This window comes from Corythoichthys intestinalis, chromosome 17, assembly GCF_030265065.1.
Source record: "Corythoichthys intestinalis isolate RoL2023-P3 chromosome 17, ASM3026506v1, whole genome shotgun sequence".
Classification (NCBI taxonomy): domain Eukaryota; kingdom Metazoa; phylum Chordata; class Actinopteri; order Syngnathiformes; family Syngnathidae; genus Corythoichthys; species Corythoichthys intestinalis.
Genome location: NC_080411.1, coordinates 33,202,083 through 33,222,017, shown reverse-complemented (window position 1 = coordinate 33,222,017; position 19,935 = coordinate 33,202,083). Strand labels below are relative to the sequence as shown.

The window sequence follows — 19,935 nt, the reverse complement described above, 5'->3', positions numbered from 1 at the left end:
GTGCAGGCATGCACAGCGCCTTCTCTGTTTTATCCAAATTAGTTATTTTATTTAACCTTCTTACATCGTTTTAATTAAAAAAAAAAAAAGTTAGCGAGAGAGAAGTCGGCCCGACCCGACCGTAAATAATCCCACATAAGTTGCTCTAGAGTATGAAACGCACCCTTTGCTAGTCCGAAAAATACGGTATATAGTGCCTCTCAGAGTCAAGTGTCACAAAGTAATTTACATATGTTTTCACACCCATGCAAAGTATTCGTACACCATTGGGCTGGTGCAGGCATTGCCAGACACACTGGAATGAAAATGCAAATGAAAAATTTAAGGAAGCACCTTTACGTGCTGTCTTGATGCTGACGGGCTGAAAGCCTCCGTTGAGGGCGGATGAGTCCATGATGCCTGAGTCAAAGTCACGGTGGTTCTTCCGATATATGAAGAGCGCCACCACCACAGAGATGACCAGGCACATTATCACGGCAATGACGATGCCCACGTAGAGGGCCACGTCGTCTGTGCTGGGGGCAACTGGAGACAACAAGAAAAAAACAAAAAGTGTCATTATACTGTGAGTAGCAAAATATCAACTATTGATGTCTTTTACTTTCCCATATTACATCACTATGGAAATAAGATTTTAAAAAGCTTCACGAATAGACGTTGGTCTTGGATATCTTACACTAAAGGGGTCTCATTTATCCAAATTCCTTCTTTGGAATTTGAAAAGTATGAGCAGTATAATTTGCCAGAAAGTGCTTCACCAAATCCAAATGTCTGACTACCTTTCAATTTTGGGCATGGGTCAGTAGGACCTACGGTAATTTTATGAGGATCGGTAAAACTGGCATCAGCAGTAATTTTTTTCCCCACAAAATTAGCTTCTTATATTTTACACTCCAGCTTTGGATTGTTTAATTGTCACACAAAAAATAAAATTAAGTGTTTAACCTTACGCTATATGCATATATGTAACTCTAAACGTACTATGTTAACACTTTGACTTTACATTACTTGATAATCTAATAATTATTATTAATAGTTTGATCACATTTGATTTTAAATCTATTCATATAAGTCGACAGTTAGTCACAGGCCTAAAGTCTGAACATCTTGGGGAAGTGAATGTAGACCTGCTTCCTTTCTCTTCACAATTCTTGCGTAAAATATGTAAATAACCCTCGTCAGTTAAAATAATGTCTGGGTTTCTGTATACAAATGTCAACTAAATCCCTAATACCTCTAAATTGCTAATGACAGCAGCACAAAATGGTCAACGGCCATGACTCCTGAGGCAGAAGAATAAAGAAAGAACTGATGTCAACGGCACCAGCCGCAGACATCACCTTACTGTTATCATGTGATTAGATGTTAAATAACCATGCCCTTGGAGTATATACAGTACAGTGGTATGAAAAAGTAGCTGAACCTTTTGGAATTTCCTCACATTTTTGCATAAAATCACCATCAAATGTGATCTGAACTTTGTCAAAATCACGCAGATGAAAAAACAGTGTCGAACTAAAACCATCCAAACATTTATAGGTTTTCATATTTTAATGAGGAAAGTATGAAAACAATGACAGAAGGGGGAAAAATAAGTAAGTGAAGCATCACATTCAATAATTTGTGCACACCTCCAACCTTCTCTACCCCCCCGGCAGCAATAACTTCAACCAGACACTTCCTGTAGCTGCAGATTAGTCTGGCACATCGATCAGGACTAATCTTCCCATTCTTCTCTACAAAATTGCTGTAGTTCAGTCTGATTCCTGGGATGTCTGGCATGAATTGCTGTCTTTAGGTCATGCCACAGGATCTCAATGGGGTTCGAGTCTGGACTTTGACTTGGCCACTCCAGAACGTGTATTTTGTTCTTCTGAAACCATTCTGAAGTTGATTTACTTTGTGTTTTGGATCATTGTCTTGTTCCAGCAAAACATCCTGATAAACTTTTGAATTCATTCTTCCATTAATGATTGCAAGTTGTCCAGGCACTGAGGTAGCAAAACAACCCCAAATCATGATGCTCCCTCCACCATGCTTCACGGCGGGGATGAGGTGTGGATTTTGGTAAGCTGTTCCATTTTTCCTCCACACATGACGTGTGTTACTCCAAAACAATTCAACTTTGGTTTCATTAGTCCACAAGATATTTTACCAAAACGTCTTTGGAGTGTCCAAGTGCATTTTCGCGAACATTAAATGAGCAACAAAGTTTTTTTTTTTTTTTAATACAGCAGTGGCTTCCTCCGTGGAGTCCTCCCATGAACACCATCCTTGGTCATAGTTTTACATATGGTTGATGTGAGCACAGAGATATTGGACTGTGCTAGTGATTTTTATAAGTCTTTAGCAGACAGTCTAGGGTTCTTTTTCTTTGAATATTCTGCTCTGAACTCTTGTAGTCATCTTTGGTGGACAGCCACTCCTTGGGAGAGAAGCAACATTGGCAAACTTTTTCCATTTGTAGACAACTTCTCTGACTGTTGATTGATGAACATCCAGACTTTTAGAGATGGTTTTGTATCCTTTCCCAGCTTTATACAAATCAACGATCCGAGTCTTCAGACAGCTCTTTTGACCGAGCCATGATGCACATCAGACAATGCTTCTCATCAAGACATTTCTTACCAGGTGTGTGCTTTATATTGGGCAAGGCACCTTTAAACCATTCATCAGTCATTGGGAAAACACCTGACTTAAATTGTTTGGTAAAAAGTGGTTTCGATTGCTCTTTAAGTCTCCTTAGGCAGAGGGCTCACTTACTTATTTTTCCCCCTTCTGTCATTGTTTGCATGCTATCCTCATTAAAATATGAAAATCTATAAATGTTTGGGTGGTATTAGTTAAAGCAGACACTGTATTTTCATCTGTGTGATTTTGAAAGTTCAGATCATATTTGATGTTGATTTCATGCAGAAATGTGAGGAATTCCAATAGGTTCAGATACTTTTTTATACCACTGTAGGTTGTGCACTGGCTGAGTGACAGTACTGATACTTCTGCTATCGTGTAATCGGTCAGGGTAAAGGTACTATCTGCCAGAATTCTGTATCTGTATTTGCAATATCTCTGGAATCAATATACTCGGAGAAAATTATGGCATCAAATGTGTGAGTCGTTTCTTGAATCTTTTATTGATTAATTTAAGTACTTTCTATTGAAGGGAATTAATCAACATGCAAAACAGGTAAATAATAATATAGTCTTCATGGCCCTCTACTGCGGTCCTGTGGACTTTAAAATGCTAAATTCTATTAACTACTTCATGTGAAGTTTGATCGGTGGGTACCTGCTAAATGTCATAATAATGTGACACGACTTGATTTAAGGTGGACTGAAATGTCCAACTCGTGCCAAGAAAGTAAGAAGGTCCAACAAATTTTGTTGGTTTCATGCACTTTGACGTTGCTGACTGTCAGACAGACAAACAGAAAGAAAGAAATAATGAATGAAATAAAGAAAAAAATAAAGAAAGAAAGAAAGAAACGAAGAAAAAACATCTGTTCTAAAAGCATATCCCAATACTATTGTACAGCTCCATAGAATATACTGTAATGTCGGTTATGGTGCACACAACTTGGCCGTTAGATGGCAGCAAATACCATAGACCTAAAAGCTCAGTAAGTGTGCCTAACTAGGACCTGCAAATGGAACGACACTTTGTATGGCTTTATAAGAGAGTATTGGTGTAAAACAGCAGTATAATTCTAGTACACCAAGTCAGTGATTTGGAAATCCAGCATGACCATAGCAGAACCAACACAATAATGACTAAAATCCAGAAGGCAGGTGGGAAAGTATAGGATTTCCTCTGCCCACCCCCTTTTTTTTCTTTACATGATAGACCAGGAACTCTGAAGTGTCAGTATAACAACATCATCCTCCTCCTCCACGTTGGGTCTCTATAATTCTTCCGCCTCGACAGATGGAACCGACAGCCAAGCAGGGAGCCGAGTGATGAAAGCTAGAAATGTAATTTGACTTCCCGAGCTTCCCTGTGGTGATTTAACGTGCAACCCATGCATTGATGATAACTTAGAAACCTGCTAAGTATACGCATTAAAATGTATCACTTAGATGAATACATCCCTTTGAACATGAACCAATGTCTGTGCGCAAAAAAAAATAAGAAGTGGAAATGAAAGGGGATTATTATTATTATTATTACGACCAAAGACATGAGAATTAACTTCCGGATGAACTACCAGACTGCAGAGCTAGACAGGCCTGTGACACAATGAGGGATAAAACGCTGAAATACAAGTTTTTAAAAAAGCAATTATCCCGCGATGGGAAAAATAAAATGACAGAATGGTGACTTTGCTTCTACTTGCTTTCCACACCTTAAAAGAAGACATTCAGAAGGATGAATTTACACTTTTTAAACCAGCTCCAATTAATTTTTTCTAAGTGTAGATGATATTAGCTTTCTACAAGGAGTTTTATACCAGTGAGCAACCACTCACATAAATACTACCACCATTTTAGAGAAAAACATTACGCAGCTTAACTCACTAGAGCAGTGCTTCTCAATTACTTTCTGTTACGCTCCCCTCAGGAAGACACAAACGTTTCACCCCCCCAACTGTCTGCCGCCACTGTAAAAAGGCTACATATATATATATACACACACCGGCAGCCCTGCAATTCTGTCAGATAACGCTCAATTTCTCCCAGAAAATGATTGCAATTACAAATGCTTTGGTAATAATATCTTCATTTGTTTTGCTTGCAATGAAAAAACACAAAAGACAACGAAAAAGAAATTAAATCATTATCATTTTACACAAAACTTCAAAAATTGACCAGACAAAAGTATTGGCACCCTTTGAAAAATCATGTGAAATTCTTTAATACGTGTAATTAACAGCACCTGTTAGTTATCCATGGCACATAACAGGTGGTGGCAATAACTAAATCACACTTGCGGCCAGTTAAAATGGATTAAAGTTGACTCAACCTCTGCCCTGTGTCCTTGTGTGTACCACATTGAGCATGGAAAAAAGAAAGAAGACCAAAGAACTGCCTGATAACTTGAGAAGCAAAATTGTGAGGAAGCACGGGCAATCTCAAGGCTACAAGTCCATCTCCAAAGACCTGAATGTTCCTATGTCTTCCATGCGCAGTGTCATCAATAAGTGTAAAGCCCATGGCACTGTGGCTAACCTGTGCTAACATGTGGATGGAAAAGACAAGAGATTTCAACAAAAGATTGTGCGGATGGTGGATAAAGAACCTCGACTAACATCCAAACAAGTTCAAGCTGTCCTGCAGTCCGAGGCTACAACAGTGTCAACCCGTACTATCCGTCAGCGTCTGAATGAAAAGGGACTCTGTGGTAGGCTACCCAAGAAGACCTACTTCTGACCCAGAGACATAAAAAAGCCAGGCTGGAGTTTGCCAAAACTTACCTGAGAAAGCCAAAAACGTTTTGGAAGAATGTTCTCTGGTCAGATGAGACAAATGTAGAGCTTTTTGGGAAAAGGGATCAACATAGAGTTTTCAGGGAAAAAAATGAGGCTTTCAAAGAAAAGAAAAAACACGGTCCCCACAGTCTAACATGGTGGAGGTTCCCTGATGTTTTGGGGTTGCTTTACTGCCTCTGGCACTGGACTGCTTGACCGTGTGCATGGCATTATGGCATTATGAAGTCTGAAGACTACCAACAAATTTTGCAGGATCATGTAGGGCCCAGTGAGTGTGAGAAAGCTGGGTCTCCCTCAGAGGTCATGGGTCTTCCAACAGGACAATGACCCAAAACACACTTCAAAAAGCACTAGAAAATGGTTTGAGAGAAAGCACTGGTGACTTCTAAAGTTGCCAGCAATGAGTCCAGAATTGAATCCCATAGAACACCTGTGGAGAGATCTGAAAATGGCAGTTTGGAGAAGGCATCCATCAAATCTCAGAGACCTGGAGCAGTTGGCCAAAGAAGAATGGTCTAAAATTCCAGCAGAACATTGTAAAAAACTCATTGATGGATACCGGAAGCGGTTGTTCGCAGTTATTTTGTCTAAAGGTTGTGCTACCAAGTGTTCAGCTGAGGGTGCCAATATTTTTGTCCAGCCCATTTTCCCCATTCTCTTTTGTGTTCTTTCATTGCAAGCAAAATAAATGAAGATATTACTACCAAAACATTTGTTATGCATTCATTTTCTGGGAGAAATTGAGCATTATCTGACAGAATTTCAGGGGTGCCAATACTTTTGACCAGCAGTGTGTATTTGTCCCCAAAAAATATTAAAAGTAAAATAATAATAATCATAATAATAACATTGTAAGTTCACCTCTGCATAGCATTGTCCTTGTTCACGTTAGAAAATATCGATCAACTTACAGCAGGGGTGTCCAGACTTTTTGCAAAGGGGGCTAGATTTGGTGTGGTAAAAATGTGGGGGGCCAACCTTGGCTGACGTCCTTTACGCAGAACAATATAGTTAAGCAAATTTTAGCAAGCCATTCTGTGGGTCACATTTGCTTTATTATTTTTTTCAAATTAATAATTTCAACAATCTCACAACTAGACTCTTGGGCTCTTGCGAAATACTGCTGCTGTGAAATTAAACTAGCTGTAAAAGTTGCTTCAATTTCTTGCTGCGTATCTTCCCCATAATCTTGTCGTACATGTCAGCGTGTCTTTTTTGGTAATATCGCCTCACATTGAATTCTTTAAAAACAGCGACTGTCTCTTTGCAAATGAGGCAGACACAGTTGTTGCGTATTTTATTGAAGAAATAGTCCAATTTCCACCTATCCTTGAAGAGTCAGCAGTCGCAGTCAACTTTTTTGTTGTTGATTGTCGCCATTTTAGAGAATTGGAAGTCAAGGATCACACGGGGTAATGTTGGCTTAGCGTGCTGCTGCCTTTTAGTGGGTAAATGAGGAGCAGCATTTGGTGTGTAAGCTACTTCATATGCTGGTAGCAGCACTGCTTACCAATTTATTAAGTCTGTGTGCAGGCCAGACGTTATTGATCTTATGACAGAAGCTGGGGGCCGGATGAAATTTGACCACGGGCCGCATTTGGCCCCCGGGCCGCACTTTGGACATGTCTGACTTACAGTAAATTTATACTTTAACATTTTCGTTTGTAACAGAAAATATAGTGCATCTTTACCTGAATTAAAAAAAAAAAAAAGTCACAAACTATTCACACTCAAGGTACATTTTTGACCATTTGATACTGAAAAACAAATCCCAATAAAATCAATAAATAATAATTAAGTCACATTGATTGGCAACAATAACTCAAGAGTACAACGTGCCAAACAATTTGACCAAAAAAAAAAAAAAAAAAAAAAAACCCAAAAATAAATAGAACAAAAACAACAGAGGGAATTATTTTGGCTGCAGGCGGTATCAGCTGCTTTGCGATGGTGTGGGGTTATTTTGCACTGAGCAGCTTGCTATGCCACCTTATATGATGCTAACAGTGCTCGCTGGTTTACTGATGCAACACTCACAAAGCGACTGTTAGCAATATTAGGCACATTTTTGCTGAAAAAATCAAGCGATATATCAATGTGATTAGGGTCTAATGTCTTTTAATTAAGTGAGGTCTTAACAGATTTGGCTTCATGCTGTCCGCTGCCAACATTTTTAAGACTCTGTTGGTCAACAACATATTGCTCTTTACTCAACTCCCACTGTATTAAAAGTGAAGCCAAACGCCACATACGCTTCATCATATTTTCTCGTCTTAGCTCTTCATATTAGCTCCTGCTATTTGCTGTGTGCTCTTGTCTGGTTCAGAAATACTGCGCACACTCTGAAAATTAAAGTGCCACTGCCATCCACTGAGTGGATGTGCAATTTCACTTTATTCCAGTACGTCAAAAAAGTATGTTCCCCAAGGTCAAATGCCGCCCCCCGGCATCGCTTTGCGCCATCCTGGTGGGGGGTCGCCCCACAATTTCAGAAGGACTGCCCTAGAGGAAGTTGGCGTTGGGCATCCTAGCACTTCTGGCAGCAATTAAAAACACATCTATTTACAGTATGTGTTTTACTCTTAATGTTAATTGTTGTTAGTGTATCTCTGTAGTTGTATTAGTTGTATGCGAGTTCCACTCGTGTATTACTTTCAGTGACGTGCGGTCAGGGGAGGCAGAGCCTCACCTGTCATCATGACAATAAAATAATTATAGCATCAAATTTATATTAATATTTGTCCATTGCTCTTTATGTATGACTCATTTCAAACATTTTTTTATAGTCAAAATCGCTGAATTTGCCTATTTCCTGTTCAAATAAAGAAATGAAACGAGAGGTGCGGCAGCAACGAGTAAAGCCTCGCCTCTGAATGCGCAATCCATAACAAACTGCGTTGATACATGGAATTGGAGCGTGCTGGTTGCCGTACATCTGCATGTCGCCATTATAATGCTTCCAGATACGTTTATTTGACCTGATTTTCCACAGTCTGGCTAATGTCTTTAACCCTTAAAGTTTAATGTTTGTTAGCGACATATTTAGTTTTGCTGATGGGAAATAAAACCGCAGTGAAAAGGCACAGGTACGCCCCCTTTCAGTGCGGCAGAGTACTATCTGCCGCACTGAAAGGGGGCGTACGTGAATCTGGACTTTCCGTTAAAAGTGGACGCGATTAACACAACACCGGAGCTAAAAGGTTTGCTTCAAACTACTGGACAGAAGAAAACTCGCGCTTTTTCAAACGGACTGGTACACCCGAAAAGACTGGCTATGTGGCTGTCCTTCGAAAAATCGCCTTTGCTGCTTTCCCTGCCTTTTCTTCTCAACTTGTGCCAGTGTCTGGACTAACACGAGATATTGTGACCAGGGGTCGCGTTAACCGGATATTTTCCGTCGTTGACCGTTTTTTTAAAACGGTGACGGAAAAAACTGAAGTCCGTCCGTCATTTTGACAGGTTGCAATTCACACCCCAGACCACAGTTAGCATATTATTTGCTATTGTCTCTCTGAATGCATGATGTCGTTGGCTCTTCTGTCAGAATATTGTAGCGTCACCGGGGTCTGGCGGCGGCACCGTGATTGACACATCAACGCGAGGTTCTTATTGGTGCACCCGGTGTGCCAGCGCGTCATCCAATTGATGGACAAGATTGCCGCCTGTGTATAGACCCCAATCACATGACGTCACAACTCCGCCCCCCTGACCGGAGCCGCCATATTGTGTGTCAGCTCGTCATGTTTACAAATTACCGCTACGTACATGCCTCCTATTACGGCGTGTTTTTCTGCTCGTTAATATTAATAATCAAAATGGTGAAGGCGTGTGTGGCGGTTGGTTGCTGTAACAGAGAAGATGGACGGAGAGACTTGAAGTTCTACCGTATTCTGAGAGACCCGAAGATGAGAGCGAGATGGACTGCTGTAATTCGACAAGAAATCTGGGCACCAAACGATCACCACAGACTATGTAGTCGTCTTTTTATATCTGGTAAGATGCATTTAATATATATTTAGAAGATTTTGGGCTGACAACCACAATTAAGATCATTGTGTGACGTTGGTGATTGGGGTCTATATCGTTGCCTCTTTTTCTTTGGGGGCGGAGTTGTTGGCGGTAAGCAGAGTAAAAAGGGAGAAAAATACCACGACTTCCATGTCTAATTTTTCGCCGCCAAGCAAGCGTTACAATATTAATTAAAAATGAATGAATACTAAATACTATTGAATATGTCATCATTATCATTTTAAAAATTTAGGTGACGGGTAAAAATAGACTATGACCGGATTTTTATCACCCTGTCAGTCAAAATGACAGACAACGAAAATGTCTAGCGCAACCTCCGATTGTGACATTAAAAAACTACCACGAAGCCTCAGCAAACATGAGAGCTCGACCACTCACATTCAAAGCCTGATTGCTTTAAAAACTTTTGGAAGCTCAAGGATCGATTTGGTAAAAGTTATTATCAGTAGATAAGGATTTATTTTGCATTGATCATTTTGCCTATTAATTAATTAGGTTCATATACATGAGAAATGTGGCCCTTTGCCCCCTTCATCCAATCTGTTTGGTCTTATTAATGTCCCGTCCCCAGCATAAAGTGTACCTACATGCAGGTTATGCTGCTATATCGTCCCTACGAATGTTGAGACCAAACCTCCATCCATCCATCCATCCATCCATCCATCCATTATCTTCCGCTTATTCCGGGGTCGGGTCGCGGGGGCAGCAGCTTTAGCAGGGAAGCCCAGACTTCCCTCTCCCCAGCCACTTCAGCCAGCTCCTCCGGCGGGATTCCAAGGCGTTCCCAGGCCAGCCGAGCGGCATAGTCTCTCCAGCGTGTCCTGGGCCTCCCGCCGGTGGGACATGCCCGGAACACCTCTCCAGGGAGGCGTCCAGGAGGCATTCGAACCAGATGCCCGAGCCACCTCAACTGGCTCCTCTCAACGCGGAGGAGTAGCGGCTCGACGCCAAGCCCCTCCCGGATGACCGAGCTTCTCACCCTATCTCTAAGGGAGAGCCCGGACACCCTGCGGAGGAAACTCATTTCGGCCGCTTGTATCCGGGATCTTGTTCTTTCGGTCACGACCCACAGCTCGTGACCATAGGTGAGGGTAGGAACGTAGATCGACCGGTAAATCGAGAGCTTTGCCTTTTGGCTCAGCTCCTTCTTCACCACAACGGACCGGTGCAGAGTCCGCATCACTGCAGAGGCTGCACCGATCCGCCTGTCAATCTCCCGCTCCCTCCTACCCTCACTCGTGAACAAGACCCCAAGATACTTGAACTCCTCCACTTGGGGCAGGATCTCCTCCCCGACCCGGAGAGGGCATGCCACCCTTTTCCGGCTGAGGACCATGGTCTCGGATTTGGAGGTGCTGATCTTCATCCCAACCGCTTCACACTCGGCTGCGAACCGCCCCAATGAGAGTTGGAGGTCACGGCTTGATGAAGCCAACAGCACCACATCATCTGCAAAAAGCAGAGATGAAATGCTGAGGCCACCAAACCGGACACCCTCAACGCTTCGGCTGCGCCTAGAATTTCTGTCCATAAAAATTATGAACAGAATCGGTGACAAAGGGCAGCCTTGGCGGAGTCCAATCCTCACTGGGAACGAATTCGACTTACTGCCGGCAATGCGGACCAGACTCTGACACCGGTCGTACAGCGACCGAACAGCCCTTACCAAGGGGCTCGGTACCCCGTACTCCCGGAGCACCCTCCACAGGACTCCCCTAGGCACATGGTCGAACGCCTTCTCCAAATCCACAAAACACATGTAGACTGGTTGGGCAAACTCCCATGCACCCTCAAGGACCCTGCCGAGGGTGTAGAGCTGGTCCACTGTTCCACGGCCGGGACGAAAACCATACTGCTCCTCCTGAATCCGAGATTCGACTTCCCGACGGACCCTCCTCTCCAGCACCCCTGAATAGACTTTACCGGGGAGACCAAACCTATGCCCTTCCAAAGTAACGCCAGTTTTCGTGGTGAAGGACAGGCGCAAGACCACAAACAGTTTTCATTTCAATCTTATAAAAAAAAAAAAAAAAGAAGAGCTTAGACTAAGAAAAATACAACAGAATATTTAAAAACTACATTTTGGCCTTAAATAAAATATTCTTTGTTTTTCTTTTCACACTTTTTGTTTAGCAATCTGTAATAAATTGATTAAAGTATCAGAATTAAAAGTTTTAAAAACAACTGAATATTTCACTAAAGGTCAGAATTGAATTCTGTGGTTTTGTACACCACTCTTTACTCTCATTTAAGTTGCATGAATTATGGAATTGCGACGGCCAACACATTGAGGGTGTAGAGCAAATGCATGTTATTTTCTTACTTTTACGTTTCGATAATATGTACCGTGTGTGCGTGTTTTGTGAAGAATGCTGATGAGATGTCAAATAACCAGTAGCCAATTGAATAAGCTACCTTTTTTGGTTTATATATTTGGAAATCTGACACTAAATGAGTCAGTTCCTCACCAACCCTGAACCTCACTGCACGTCACTGATTACTTTGTTGTGCACTAATTTAGTGTTATGTTTTAGTGACTCACTGACGCTTTTATATTTTAGGTCAAATAAGCAAGCCTATCTTTTTGGACTATGAAAAAGTTTCTTGATCCTCTTCTTCAAGTAGGGTATGGGTTACCATTCTGTTTAGAAGTTAAGATTGCTACACAGTCATCTTGTATGTAAAGATGTATGCTAATAGCTTTTGGCTCAAACATTTTTTCTTTTTGGTGTCGTCCCTTTTGTCCAGCCGAGCTGTCAAGCCATAGTTTTTAGAACAAGACAGATCACAAAAGATTTAATTTCACTTTATGGGTGTGCAAGCATTGCATTGAACAAACTATTTGTATGATTGCTGTTTAAGATTATTCCCCATAGTAAGCCTCATTTAAACAAATCATAGCTGGATGAATGTGAGCATGAATGTTCTGTTAAGTGCTTTCCTATATTGACTTTTCTCTACATAAACAACAAGATTTGAAAGAACATAATAAAACTGCAGACATCGCCATATGTAGGGTTGACACCCGGGTGGGATTTTATTGCATCGCCGATTGTCAGCGTAAAAAGGCTGTAATCGTTTTTATTGATCAACGCACGGGAACATCATTTTGGCGATTTAATTCATATTGTAATTGCTGCAGTGGTGCCACACTACTCAAATAAAACAGGAACGGTTGGAAAGCAGGGGTGATTGCTGTAAGACTGTAAGGGAAGCTCAGCTTCTCCTAAAATGTCAAATGGAAAAAAGTGATCAAATGCATTCTGTTGTATGTACATGTCATTGACGAAATACGCAACACACTCAACTTTGGTTCAGCATCAGCTTCTTATCACTCAGTCACAGTCCTTTAAAAAATGTGGACGCTGTGCATCTCCGGAGTTGAGAATGCATTGTTCCACTGCGAAACGAGACAAGTCATTGGCTGAAGGCTGGGATTGTACCGCTCATCGGACGCTGTGCGTCTCAGGAGGTCCATGGGTAGTGGGCGGAGCATTGCTGGCCTGGACACTCTGTTTCTCTGCATGAATATCTGAAGCTGAATCCCTTTTTGATTGACAGCGAAATGAGGAAAATCAGCAATCTTGTTGTTTAACATCCGCTGGAAGTATTTTCCAATTTTCATTCTGTTGTTCTGAGTTGAACCGGAGACGTTACCTATCATCCTAGCGACACTTTCTTTGTTAACTTATTCACTCCCAGCCATTTTCACCGGAGCAAGGCCCTTTGCTCCCGGCCATTTTACTGGATTTTGAGTGATTTTGCAAAGCCCACAGAAAATTCTGTTCTATTGCTATATAAACATGGAACCCAACAAAAGAAAGATTAGACTCTCTTCTTTCAACAGAAATAAAGTAAGTTCATATCTTTTTCCATTCTTTAGAAATCAGCATTAGAAAATAGCTTAGTTTGAGCAATTTTCCAATTTCTGATGAAAAAAATAGAGAAATTGAGCTTTTTGTGAAAGCATACATTTCAAACATAACCCTATTTTTTTCCTTTAGTTACATCCCAAACAACTGAATAATGTTTTCCTTTTACAAAATAACAGAAACAATAAGACAAATAGAGCTTTTGATAGCAAAGTAACAATTTATTTACACATAACTAACTGAAGGATGATGCTATTGTGGCCGCGAACGCCGGTTAAACTTTTCCCTCATCGTTGCCTGTCTCAAAAAAATGAATTTTTTGAGTCTCTGCGGGCTTCGCTCGTGAGCAGCACGAACTCAACAGCATCTAGTGGTCCTGATCGTTCTGCTCGATCGTCCAGCGTCTGGCATCCCGGGCGTCTTACCGGTTGTTTTGCTCCGTCGTCCACCGCCTGGCATCCATTCGGTCGTCTTCCGCTCTTCCGCCGGCCCACTGGCTTTGCGGCTTGGCCATTCGTTGCCGTTGAATAGGGTTGCGGGTCTTATCAAATGTGCTACTGCCCTCCAGTGGCAAGTTGTATTGCTTTAAAATGCATTTTATACATACATTAACAATATTATTCTTCCTAATCAATATTTTATTGTCCACTTTTTTGCTGATGATTGTATTCTATATGCTCCCGATTCTTCCCCAGCTCTAGCTCTGACTCATTTACAGACTGCTTTCGATTCTTTACAAATATCTCTTTATAACCACAGGTTAGTTTTAAATGCTGAAAAAACGAAGTACATGGTTTTCTCCACTTCCACCATTACTGAAAATAACTTATCCGGAATCAAATCCCTAACTGGTAACCAAATTACTCTCACTGACTCATACAAATACCGGTACTTAGGAATTTGGATTGACAGTAATTTATCATTCAAAACCCATATTCATCAACTAATCCGTAAATTTAAATGAAAATTTAGCTTCATGTATAGAATCAAAGGCTGTCTGTCAACTTCTAACCGAAAAACCATTGTGTTATCTTCTTTTGTTTCTGTTCTTGATTATGGGGACATCCTGTATTGTCATGCAGCTCCATCAACTCTTCATCAGATAAACCCGGTCTATCACTATCACCAATGACAATTTCTGCACTCATCATTGTACCCCTTATCAAAACGTTGGATGGTCTGCACTACAGTCAAGAAGAAATATCCACCTCATATTATTCATCTATAAGGCTTTACTGGGCAAACTTCCTGGCTACCTCATACCTCTTCTGTCATTCAAATCCAGTAACTACAAAACACGATCAACTAACTACTTAACCCTAAACATTCCACTCACGCAAACAAATGTTGGCAGAACTTGCTTTAGCTATTATGTTCCTCTTAAGTGGAACGAATTGCAATCTACTCTTAGACTACAGTCAACCATTCATCTTGGTGATTTTAAATCTCTTTTGTCTGATGTTTTTACTGATCATTGTAACTGTTTCCATTAGTGTATTTTGTGCAATCCGATATTTGTGAATGTTTCTTTGTGCTCAGGCCTCTCTTGTAAAAGACATGTTAACCTCAATGAGACTGCCTAATAAAATAAAGATTAAATAAAATAAAAAATAATTTTTTTTTAGCTTTGTGCTTTGGAGCTAAATTTACTCAGAACTCAGAGATGTCTCTTTTGAATTGAAAAAAATTTGTTTAAAAAAAAAAAAAAAAAACGTAAAAGATATAAATATCGTATTGGCCCGAATATAAAATGATGTTTTTTGCATTGAAATAACACTGAAAAAGAGGGGTCGTCTTATATTTGCTGTCTAAACATTATACCCATTCACGACGCTAGATCGCGCCAGATATAATTGAAGCGATTTTCTGTCACGACACATCTCAGCTACTCTCTCCATTCACGACGCTAGATGGCGCCAGATATCATTGAAGCGATGTTTTGTCATGACAGATCTCAGCTACTTTTTCAGGTTTAACCAGTTTGCATTATTTTATTGCACGTTTTTCCTGATTCAGATTTGTTTCAAGACTACAGTTACAGTTAGACTTCACTTTGATGGTTAATTCAGTTCTTGCAATTTTGTTGTTTTATCACAATAGATTGGTTTATTTACATTTCAAAAACCAGAAGCCATTCATTTACAAATGTGATTGCACTTTAGTTTACATATTTAAATGTTCAGATGTTAAGATTTGAATGAGGCAAAATAAGATGCTTTTTCTCTCAAATATATTGTTATAATCATTCGTTTCGGATGTATTGTAATTATTTTCTGTATAAAAATTAATTTGGTGTTCAAAAAGTCTTTTCAAACGGGAATCTTGAAAAAGAGGGGGTCGTCTTATAATCAGGGCCGTCTTTTATATTATATTATATTATATTATATTATATTATATTATATTATATTATATTATATTATATTATATTAATATTATATTTAGGGCTGTCAAAATTATCGCGTTAACGAGCGGTAATTAATTTTTTAAATTAATCCCGTTAAAATATTTGACGCAATTAACGCACAAATGCCCCGCTGAAACAGATTAAAATGACAGCACAGTGAAAGGTGTACTTGTTTTGCCGCCCTCTGCTGGCGCTTGGGTGCGACTGATTTTATAGGCTTCAGCACCCATGAGCATTGTGTAAGCAATTATTGGCATCAACAATGGCGGGCTACTAGTTTATTTTTTGATTGAAAATTTTACACATTTTATTAAAACAAAAACATGAAGAGGGGTTTTAATATAAAATTTCTATAACTTGTACTAACGTTTATCTTTTAAGAACTAAAAGTCTTTCTATCCATGGATCACTTTAACAGAATGTTAATAATGGTAATGCCATCTTGTTGATTTATTGTTATAATAAAGAAATACAGTACTTATGTACCGTATGTTGAATGTATACAGTACTGTGCAAAAGTTTTAGGCAGGACACCTGTATATAGTGTATATATATATATATATATATATATATATATATATATATACACACATATATATATATACAGTACTGTGCAAAAGTTTTAGGCAGGACACCTGCCTAAGATGCCTAAGCCTTGTGTCTTATCTTTTCATTCCAGCAATAATTTACAGAAAAATATGGCATATTTTATAGATGGTTTGAATTGCGATTAATTGTGATTAATTACGATTAATTAATTTAAGCTGTAATTAACTCGATTAAAAATTGTAATCGTTTGACACCCCTAATTATATTATATTATATTATATTATATTATATTATATTATATTATATTATATTATATTATATACGTCTTTGGGACACTGAAACAATTAAAAACAGAACGTATTTATACGTTTTTGGGAGCAAATGAGTTAAAAACAACTATCAAACTTCTACTACTGTTTTTTTTTTTTTTTTTTTTGGTAGCTGCTTGTGCTTGGAGACAGACTTCTGTCACTCTAGTTTCTTTCTCTACCGAGCAGCGGGTGTCGCTGAACTCCCCACCGTCATAACTTACAGGCGGACACACTTTGAGCTTCCCCTCCTTTAAATACCAGCATCCGCCGCTGGTGGAAAGTTTTGCTCCTAATAGATGCTGGTAAACACCTCTCTCAAACAGACACAACTCAAGGCATCCCCGTTCAATAGACAACAGAGTAAATGGCTTGTGTTTCTGAGGAGTATGGTGTGAAAGTATATGAAAAGACAAGACATGGCAAAGAAAATGATAAATAAAAAAAGGAATTAAATAACTCACATGTACTTCCCAATTCAAGCGTGCCTTTAGCCTCAGTGGACTTCTGATATAAGGAACCTTGAGGAAGAAAGGGAAGGAATTGGGCGGGGGAGTTAAGGGATGGGTTGGGGGGAGGTGGAACATGGCAGGAGAGAGGGATGATGAAAATCTAATTTAAGCCAACAGAAAAACAAACGCAACAAATGAGACAGCAACAAAGTCGTGAGTAGAAGTAATGACGCAGTAAAAGCCATCCTTCTTAATTTGGCTCCTCCATGGAAACAGATGAAGAGAAGCTAAGGGAATACGGCGAGGTAGTGACGCCATCTATCATCCATCTAAGAAGCTCAACGAGAGCGGCCACGTTAGTACTGAAGCAGCAGACTGGACAGCTAGGTGATGGGAAAGCCATACAATTTACCAATTCGTAAGTTTCTATGGTCTACCACCGTATACAATACACCACCTACACTGGTGACTGATTAGATATTTTTGCTAAGCGTCTACACCTCCGGTTAAAGGTTTTGAGATAATTTCTAAAACTACTAAATTTTTAATACTACTAAATGGTGAAATGTCTCAAAAGACCGAGTGTGTAGGCTGAACTGTGGGGAGGACATTCTTTTAGCCAGACCAAAACATTTTCAGGGAGGTGTCACTTCTCTTACATTTTCACCATTTCTGGCAGGGCTTTTTCCCTATCACACACACATTGTATTTGCTTTGTGTTCAACTTAACAGGCTTAGATTTCATACTGACGCACACGCGTGCGTGTACACACACTTGCACGAGCACACATTTTTCAAATCTTAAAAGACTGTTTATCTGTTACAAAACCCACACATGAAAACAAATAAACAAAAAAAAACAGGCATGTCAGAGTCTTGGTTGTACTGTGTGTGGTTTGCTCTGATAAGCTCAAGACAGAACAACATGCAAAAGATTCTGCTCCACCATCAATCTCAAAACAAGTCCTCCAAGGCAGAAAACTTACACGATTTCAGGTAATCTAAAGGGGAGTGGAGATGAACGTGTTGCAAAATGACGATGCCTTAAAAAAAATACTTCTATCGTAAATTATTTGCAGTCTGAGGAACAAACGTTCATCAAAAAATATAAAATCAGATACAGCTTGTTAGTTCTTATTTACCATGTTCATGTATAAATCTCATTTTTGGGGAAATTTATTTGATAAAATCCAACACCAAGAACAGACGTCATCTTGAAAGGCAATTTAAAATATAAAAATAGAATAGAAAACATCCTGAATAAGTGCAAGGTATCTACCTTTCCATGACGCATAAACAACGCACTGATGATGACGTGCCCGGTATGTTAATGTAAGAATTATTCAGATAACTATAGCATAAAGAACATCCTAACGAGCTTACCAAAACATCAGTGTCACCTCGAATCACTAAATCCAATGAAATCTTCATCCTCGCTGTCACTTATAAACAACACTCTTGCAGTTTAGTGTGAAAATAACATGTGAAATGATATTATAATGAGTTAATATTTCACACATTAAGTCGCTCCAGAGTATAAATCGCACTGCAACTTAAAGTCTGAAAAATACATTTTATATATATACGATGCATGGCAAAGCTTGTGGTCATTGAAAACGCCAGACTTAAGCCTAATTTATGCTTCTGCGTTGCGGTGACGACGTAGCAACGTCGTAGACCCTTCGTCGTCATGAGCATTCGAAGTTCTGCGTCAAGGGAAAGCGTTTCTCTGTAATTCACTGCCAAGCCACTAGAGAGGTGTGGCGTTGTGTTTGTACGGTTTGGGGGGACGTTTGTCGAATTTCATTAGTTTTCTTCCGGTTACACAACAATGGCAATGGATATGGACCGCTTGAATGTGGATCTTCAGGTTATCAACATTGAACAAAAAATGTTGATCATAAATATGTTGAGGCATAGGCGACGCAGAAGACGGTTGCGGAGATGGTCTGTCTGACCACTAAACCAGTCGAGGTTGAGAACCGGCGAATTTACAGCACTGGCTTGCCCACTGCGTCTCGATTCGGAAATGAACTTTCGCATGTCAAAGGACCGGTTTGATGACCTACTGCGCCTTAAACAGCCTTTGCTATAACAGCACTTCTGTTGATGCCGCATAGAAACTGGCAGTCACATTACGAATTCTACCCTCGGGTGGAAGCAAGAAAGCTTTGGCGGCTAGCTTCAAACTGGCATCAAACACTGTGTCCAGCGTTTTTTTTTGGCGTATCCTACAACCAGCCAGCGGGAAGCCATAACAGATTTCTGGCGAATATGGAACTTCCCAAACGGCGTTGGAAGTCTTGATGGTAAACCAGTATAATAAAAGCACTAAGGCACTCTCAATCAGTGATGATGTATCAAGTGTGCAAACTGTCTGTTTTTTATTATTTATATTTTTTATTTTTTTTATTATTTATTATTTTTTAATTTATAATTATTCATTTACTTTAAATGTAGATGTAAATATAAATAAGTCACAGACTCACAGAAACCATGTACAAAATAAAAGGTTAAGTGCACCAACCAAAAGTACAGTACGACATATAGTGATAAAAAGCTGGAAGTTTTTGGCCGGCTGGGTCACCGCTTCGTGTGGCCATTCGCTTCCGAACACCCACATACTGGACTGTCTCAGGAAATTAGAATACACAATATTCTAATTTCCTGAGACAGTCCTGTGTATATATACAGGACTGTCTCAGGAAATTAGAATACACAATATTCTAATTTCCTGAGACAGTCCTGTATATATACACAGTACTTCTCTCAGAGGTTCTTCCATTTTTTAATGCATTCGCTGACCTCCAGCACCGTAGTTTCAGCATTCTCCTTCCACGAATTGCTTGCCATTTGGCAATCTTTATAACGCCTTGACGAAACATTGTACAGGTG

General features: G+C 39.9%; 1 protein-coding gene across 9 annotated transcripts in view; it reads right to left on the bottom strand.

The window, feature by feature from the left end:
- unc5cb (unc-5 netrin receptor Cb) overlaps window positions 1–19,935 on the bottom strand; it is a 266,077-nt gene that overhangs the window by 21,390 nt on the left and 224,752 nt on the right. For 7 of the 9 annotated variants that reach the window (XM_057818161.1, XM_057818152.1, XM_057818154.1 and 4 more), the window contains 2 exons: window positions 17,053–17,109; window positions 334–525 (listed from right to left, as the gene is read on the bottom strand). In XM_057818161.1, coding sequence (XP_057674144.1) covers window positions 334–525; window positions 17,053–17,109 — 249 coding nt within the window. The remainder of the gene's footprint in view (window positions 1–333; window positions 526–17,052; window positions 17,110–19,935) is intronic. The other 2 variants (XM_057818153.1, XM_057818160.1) reach the window with 1 other exon arrangement.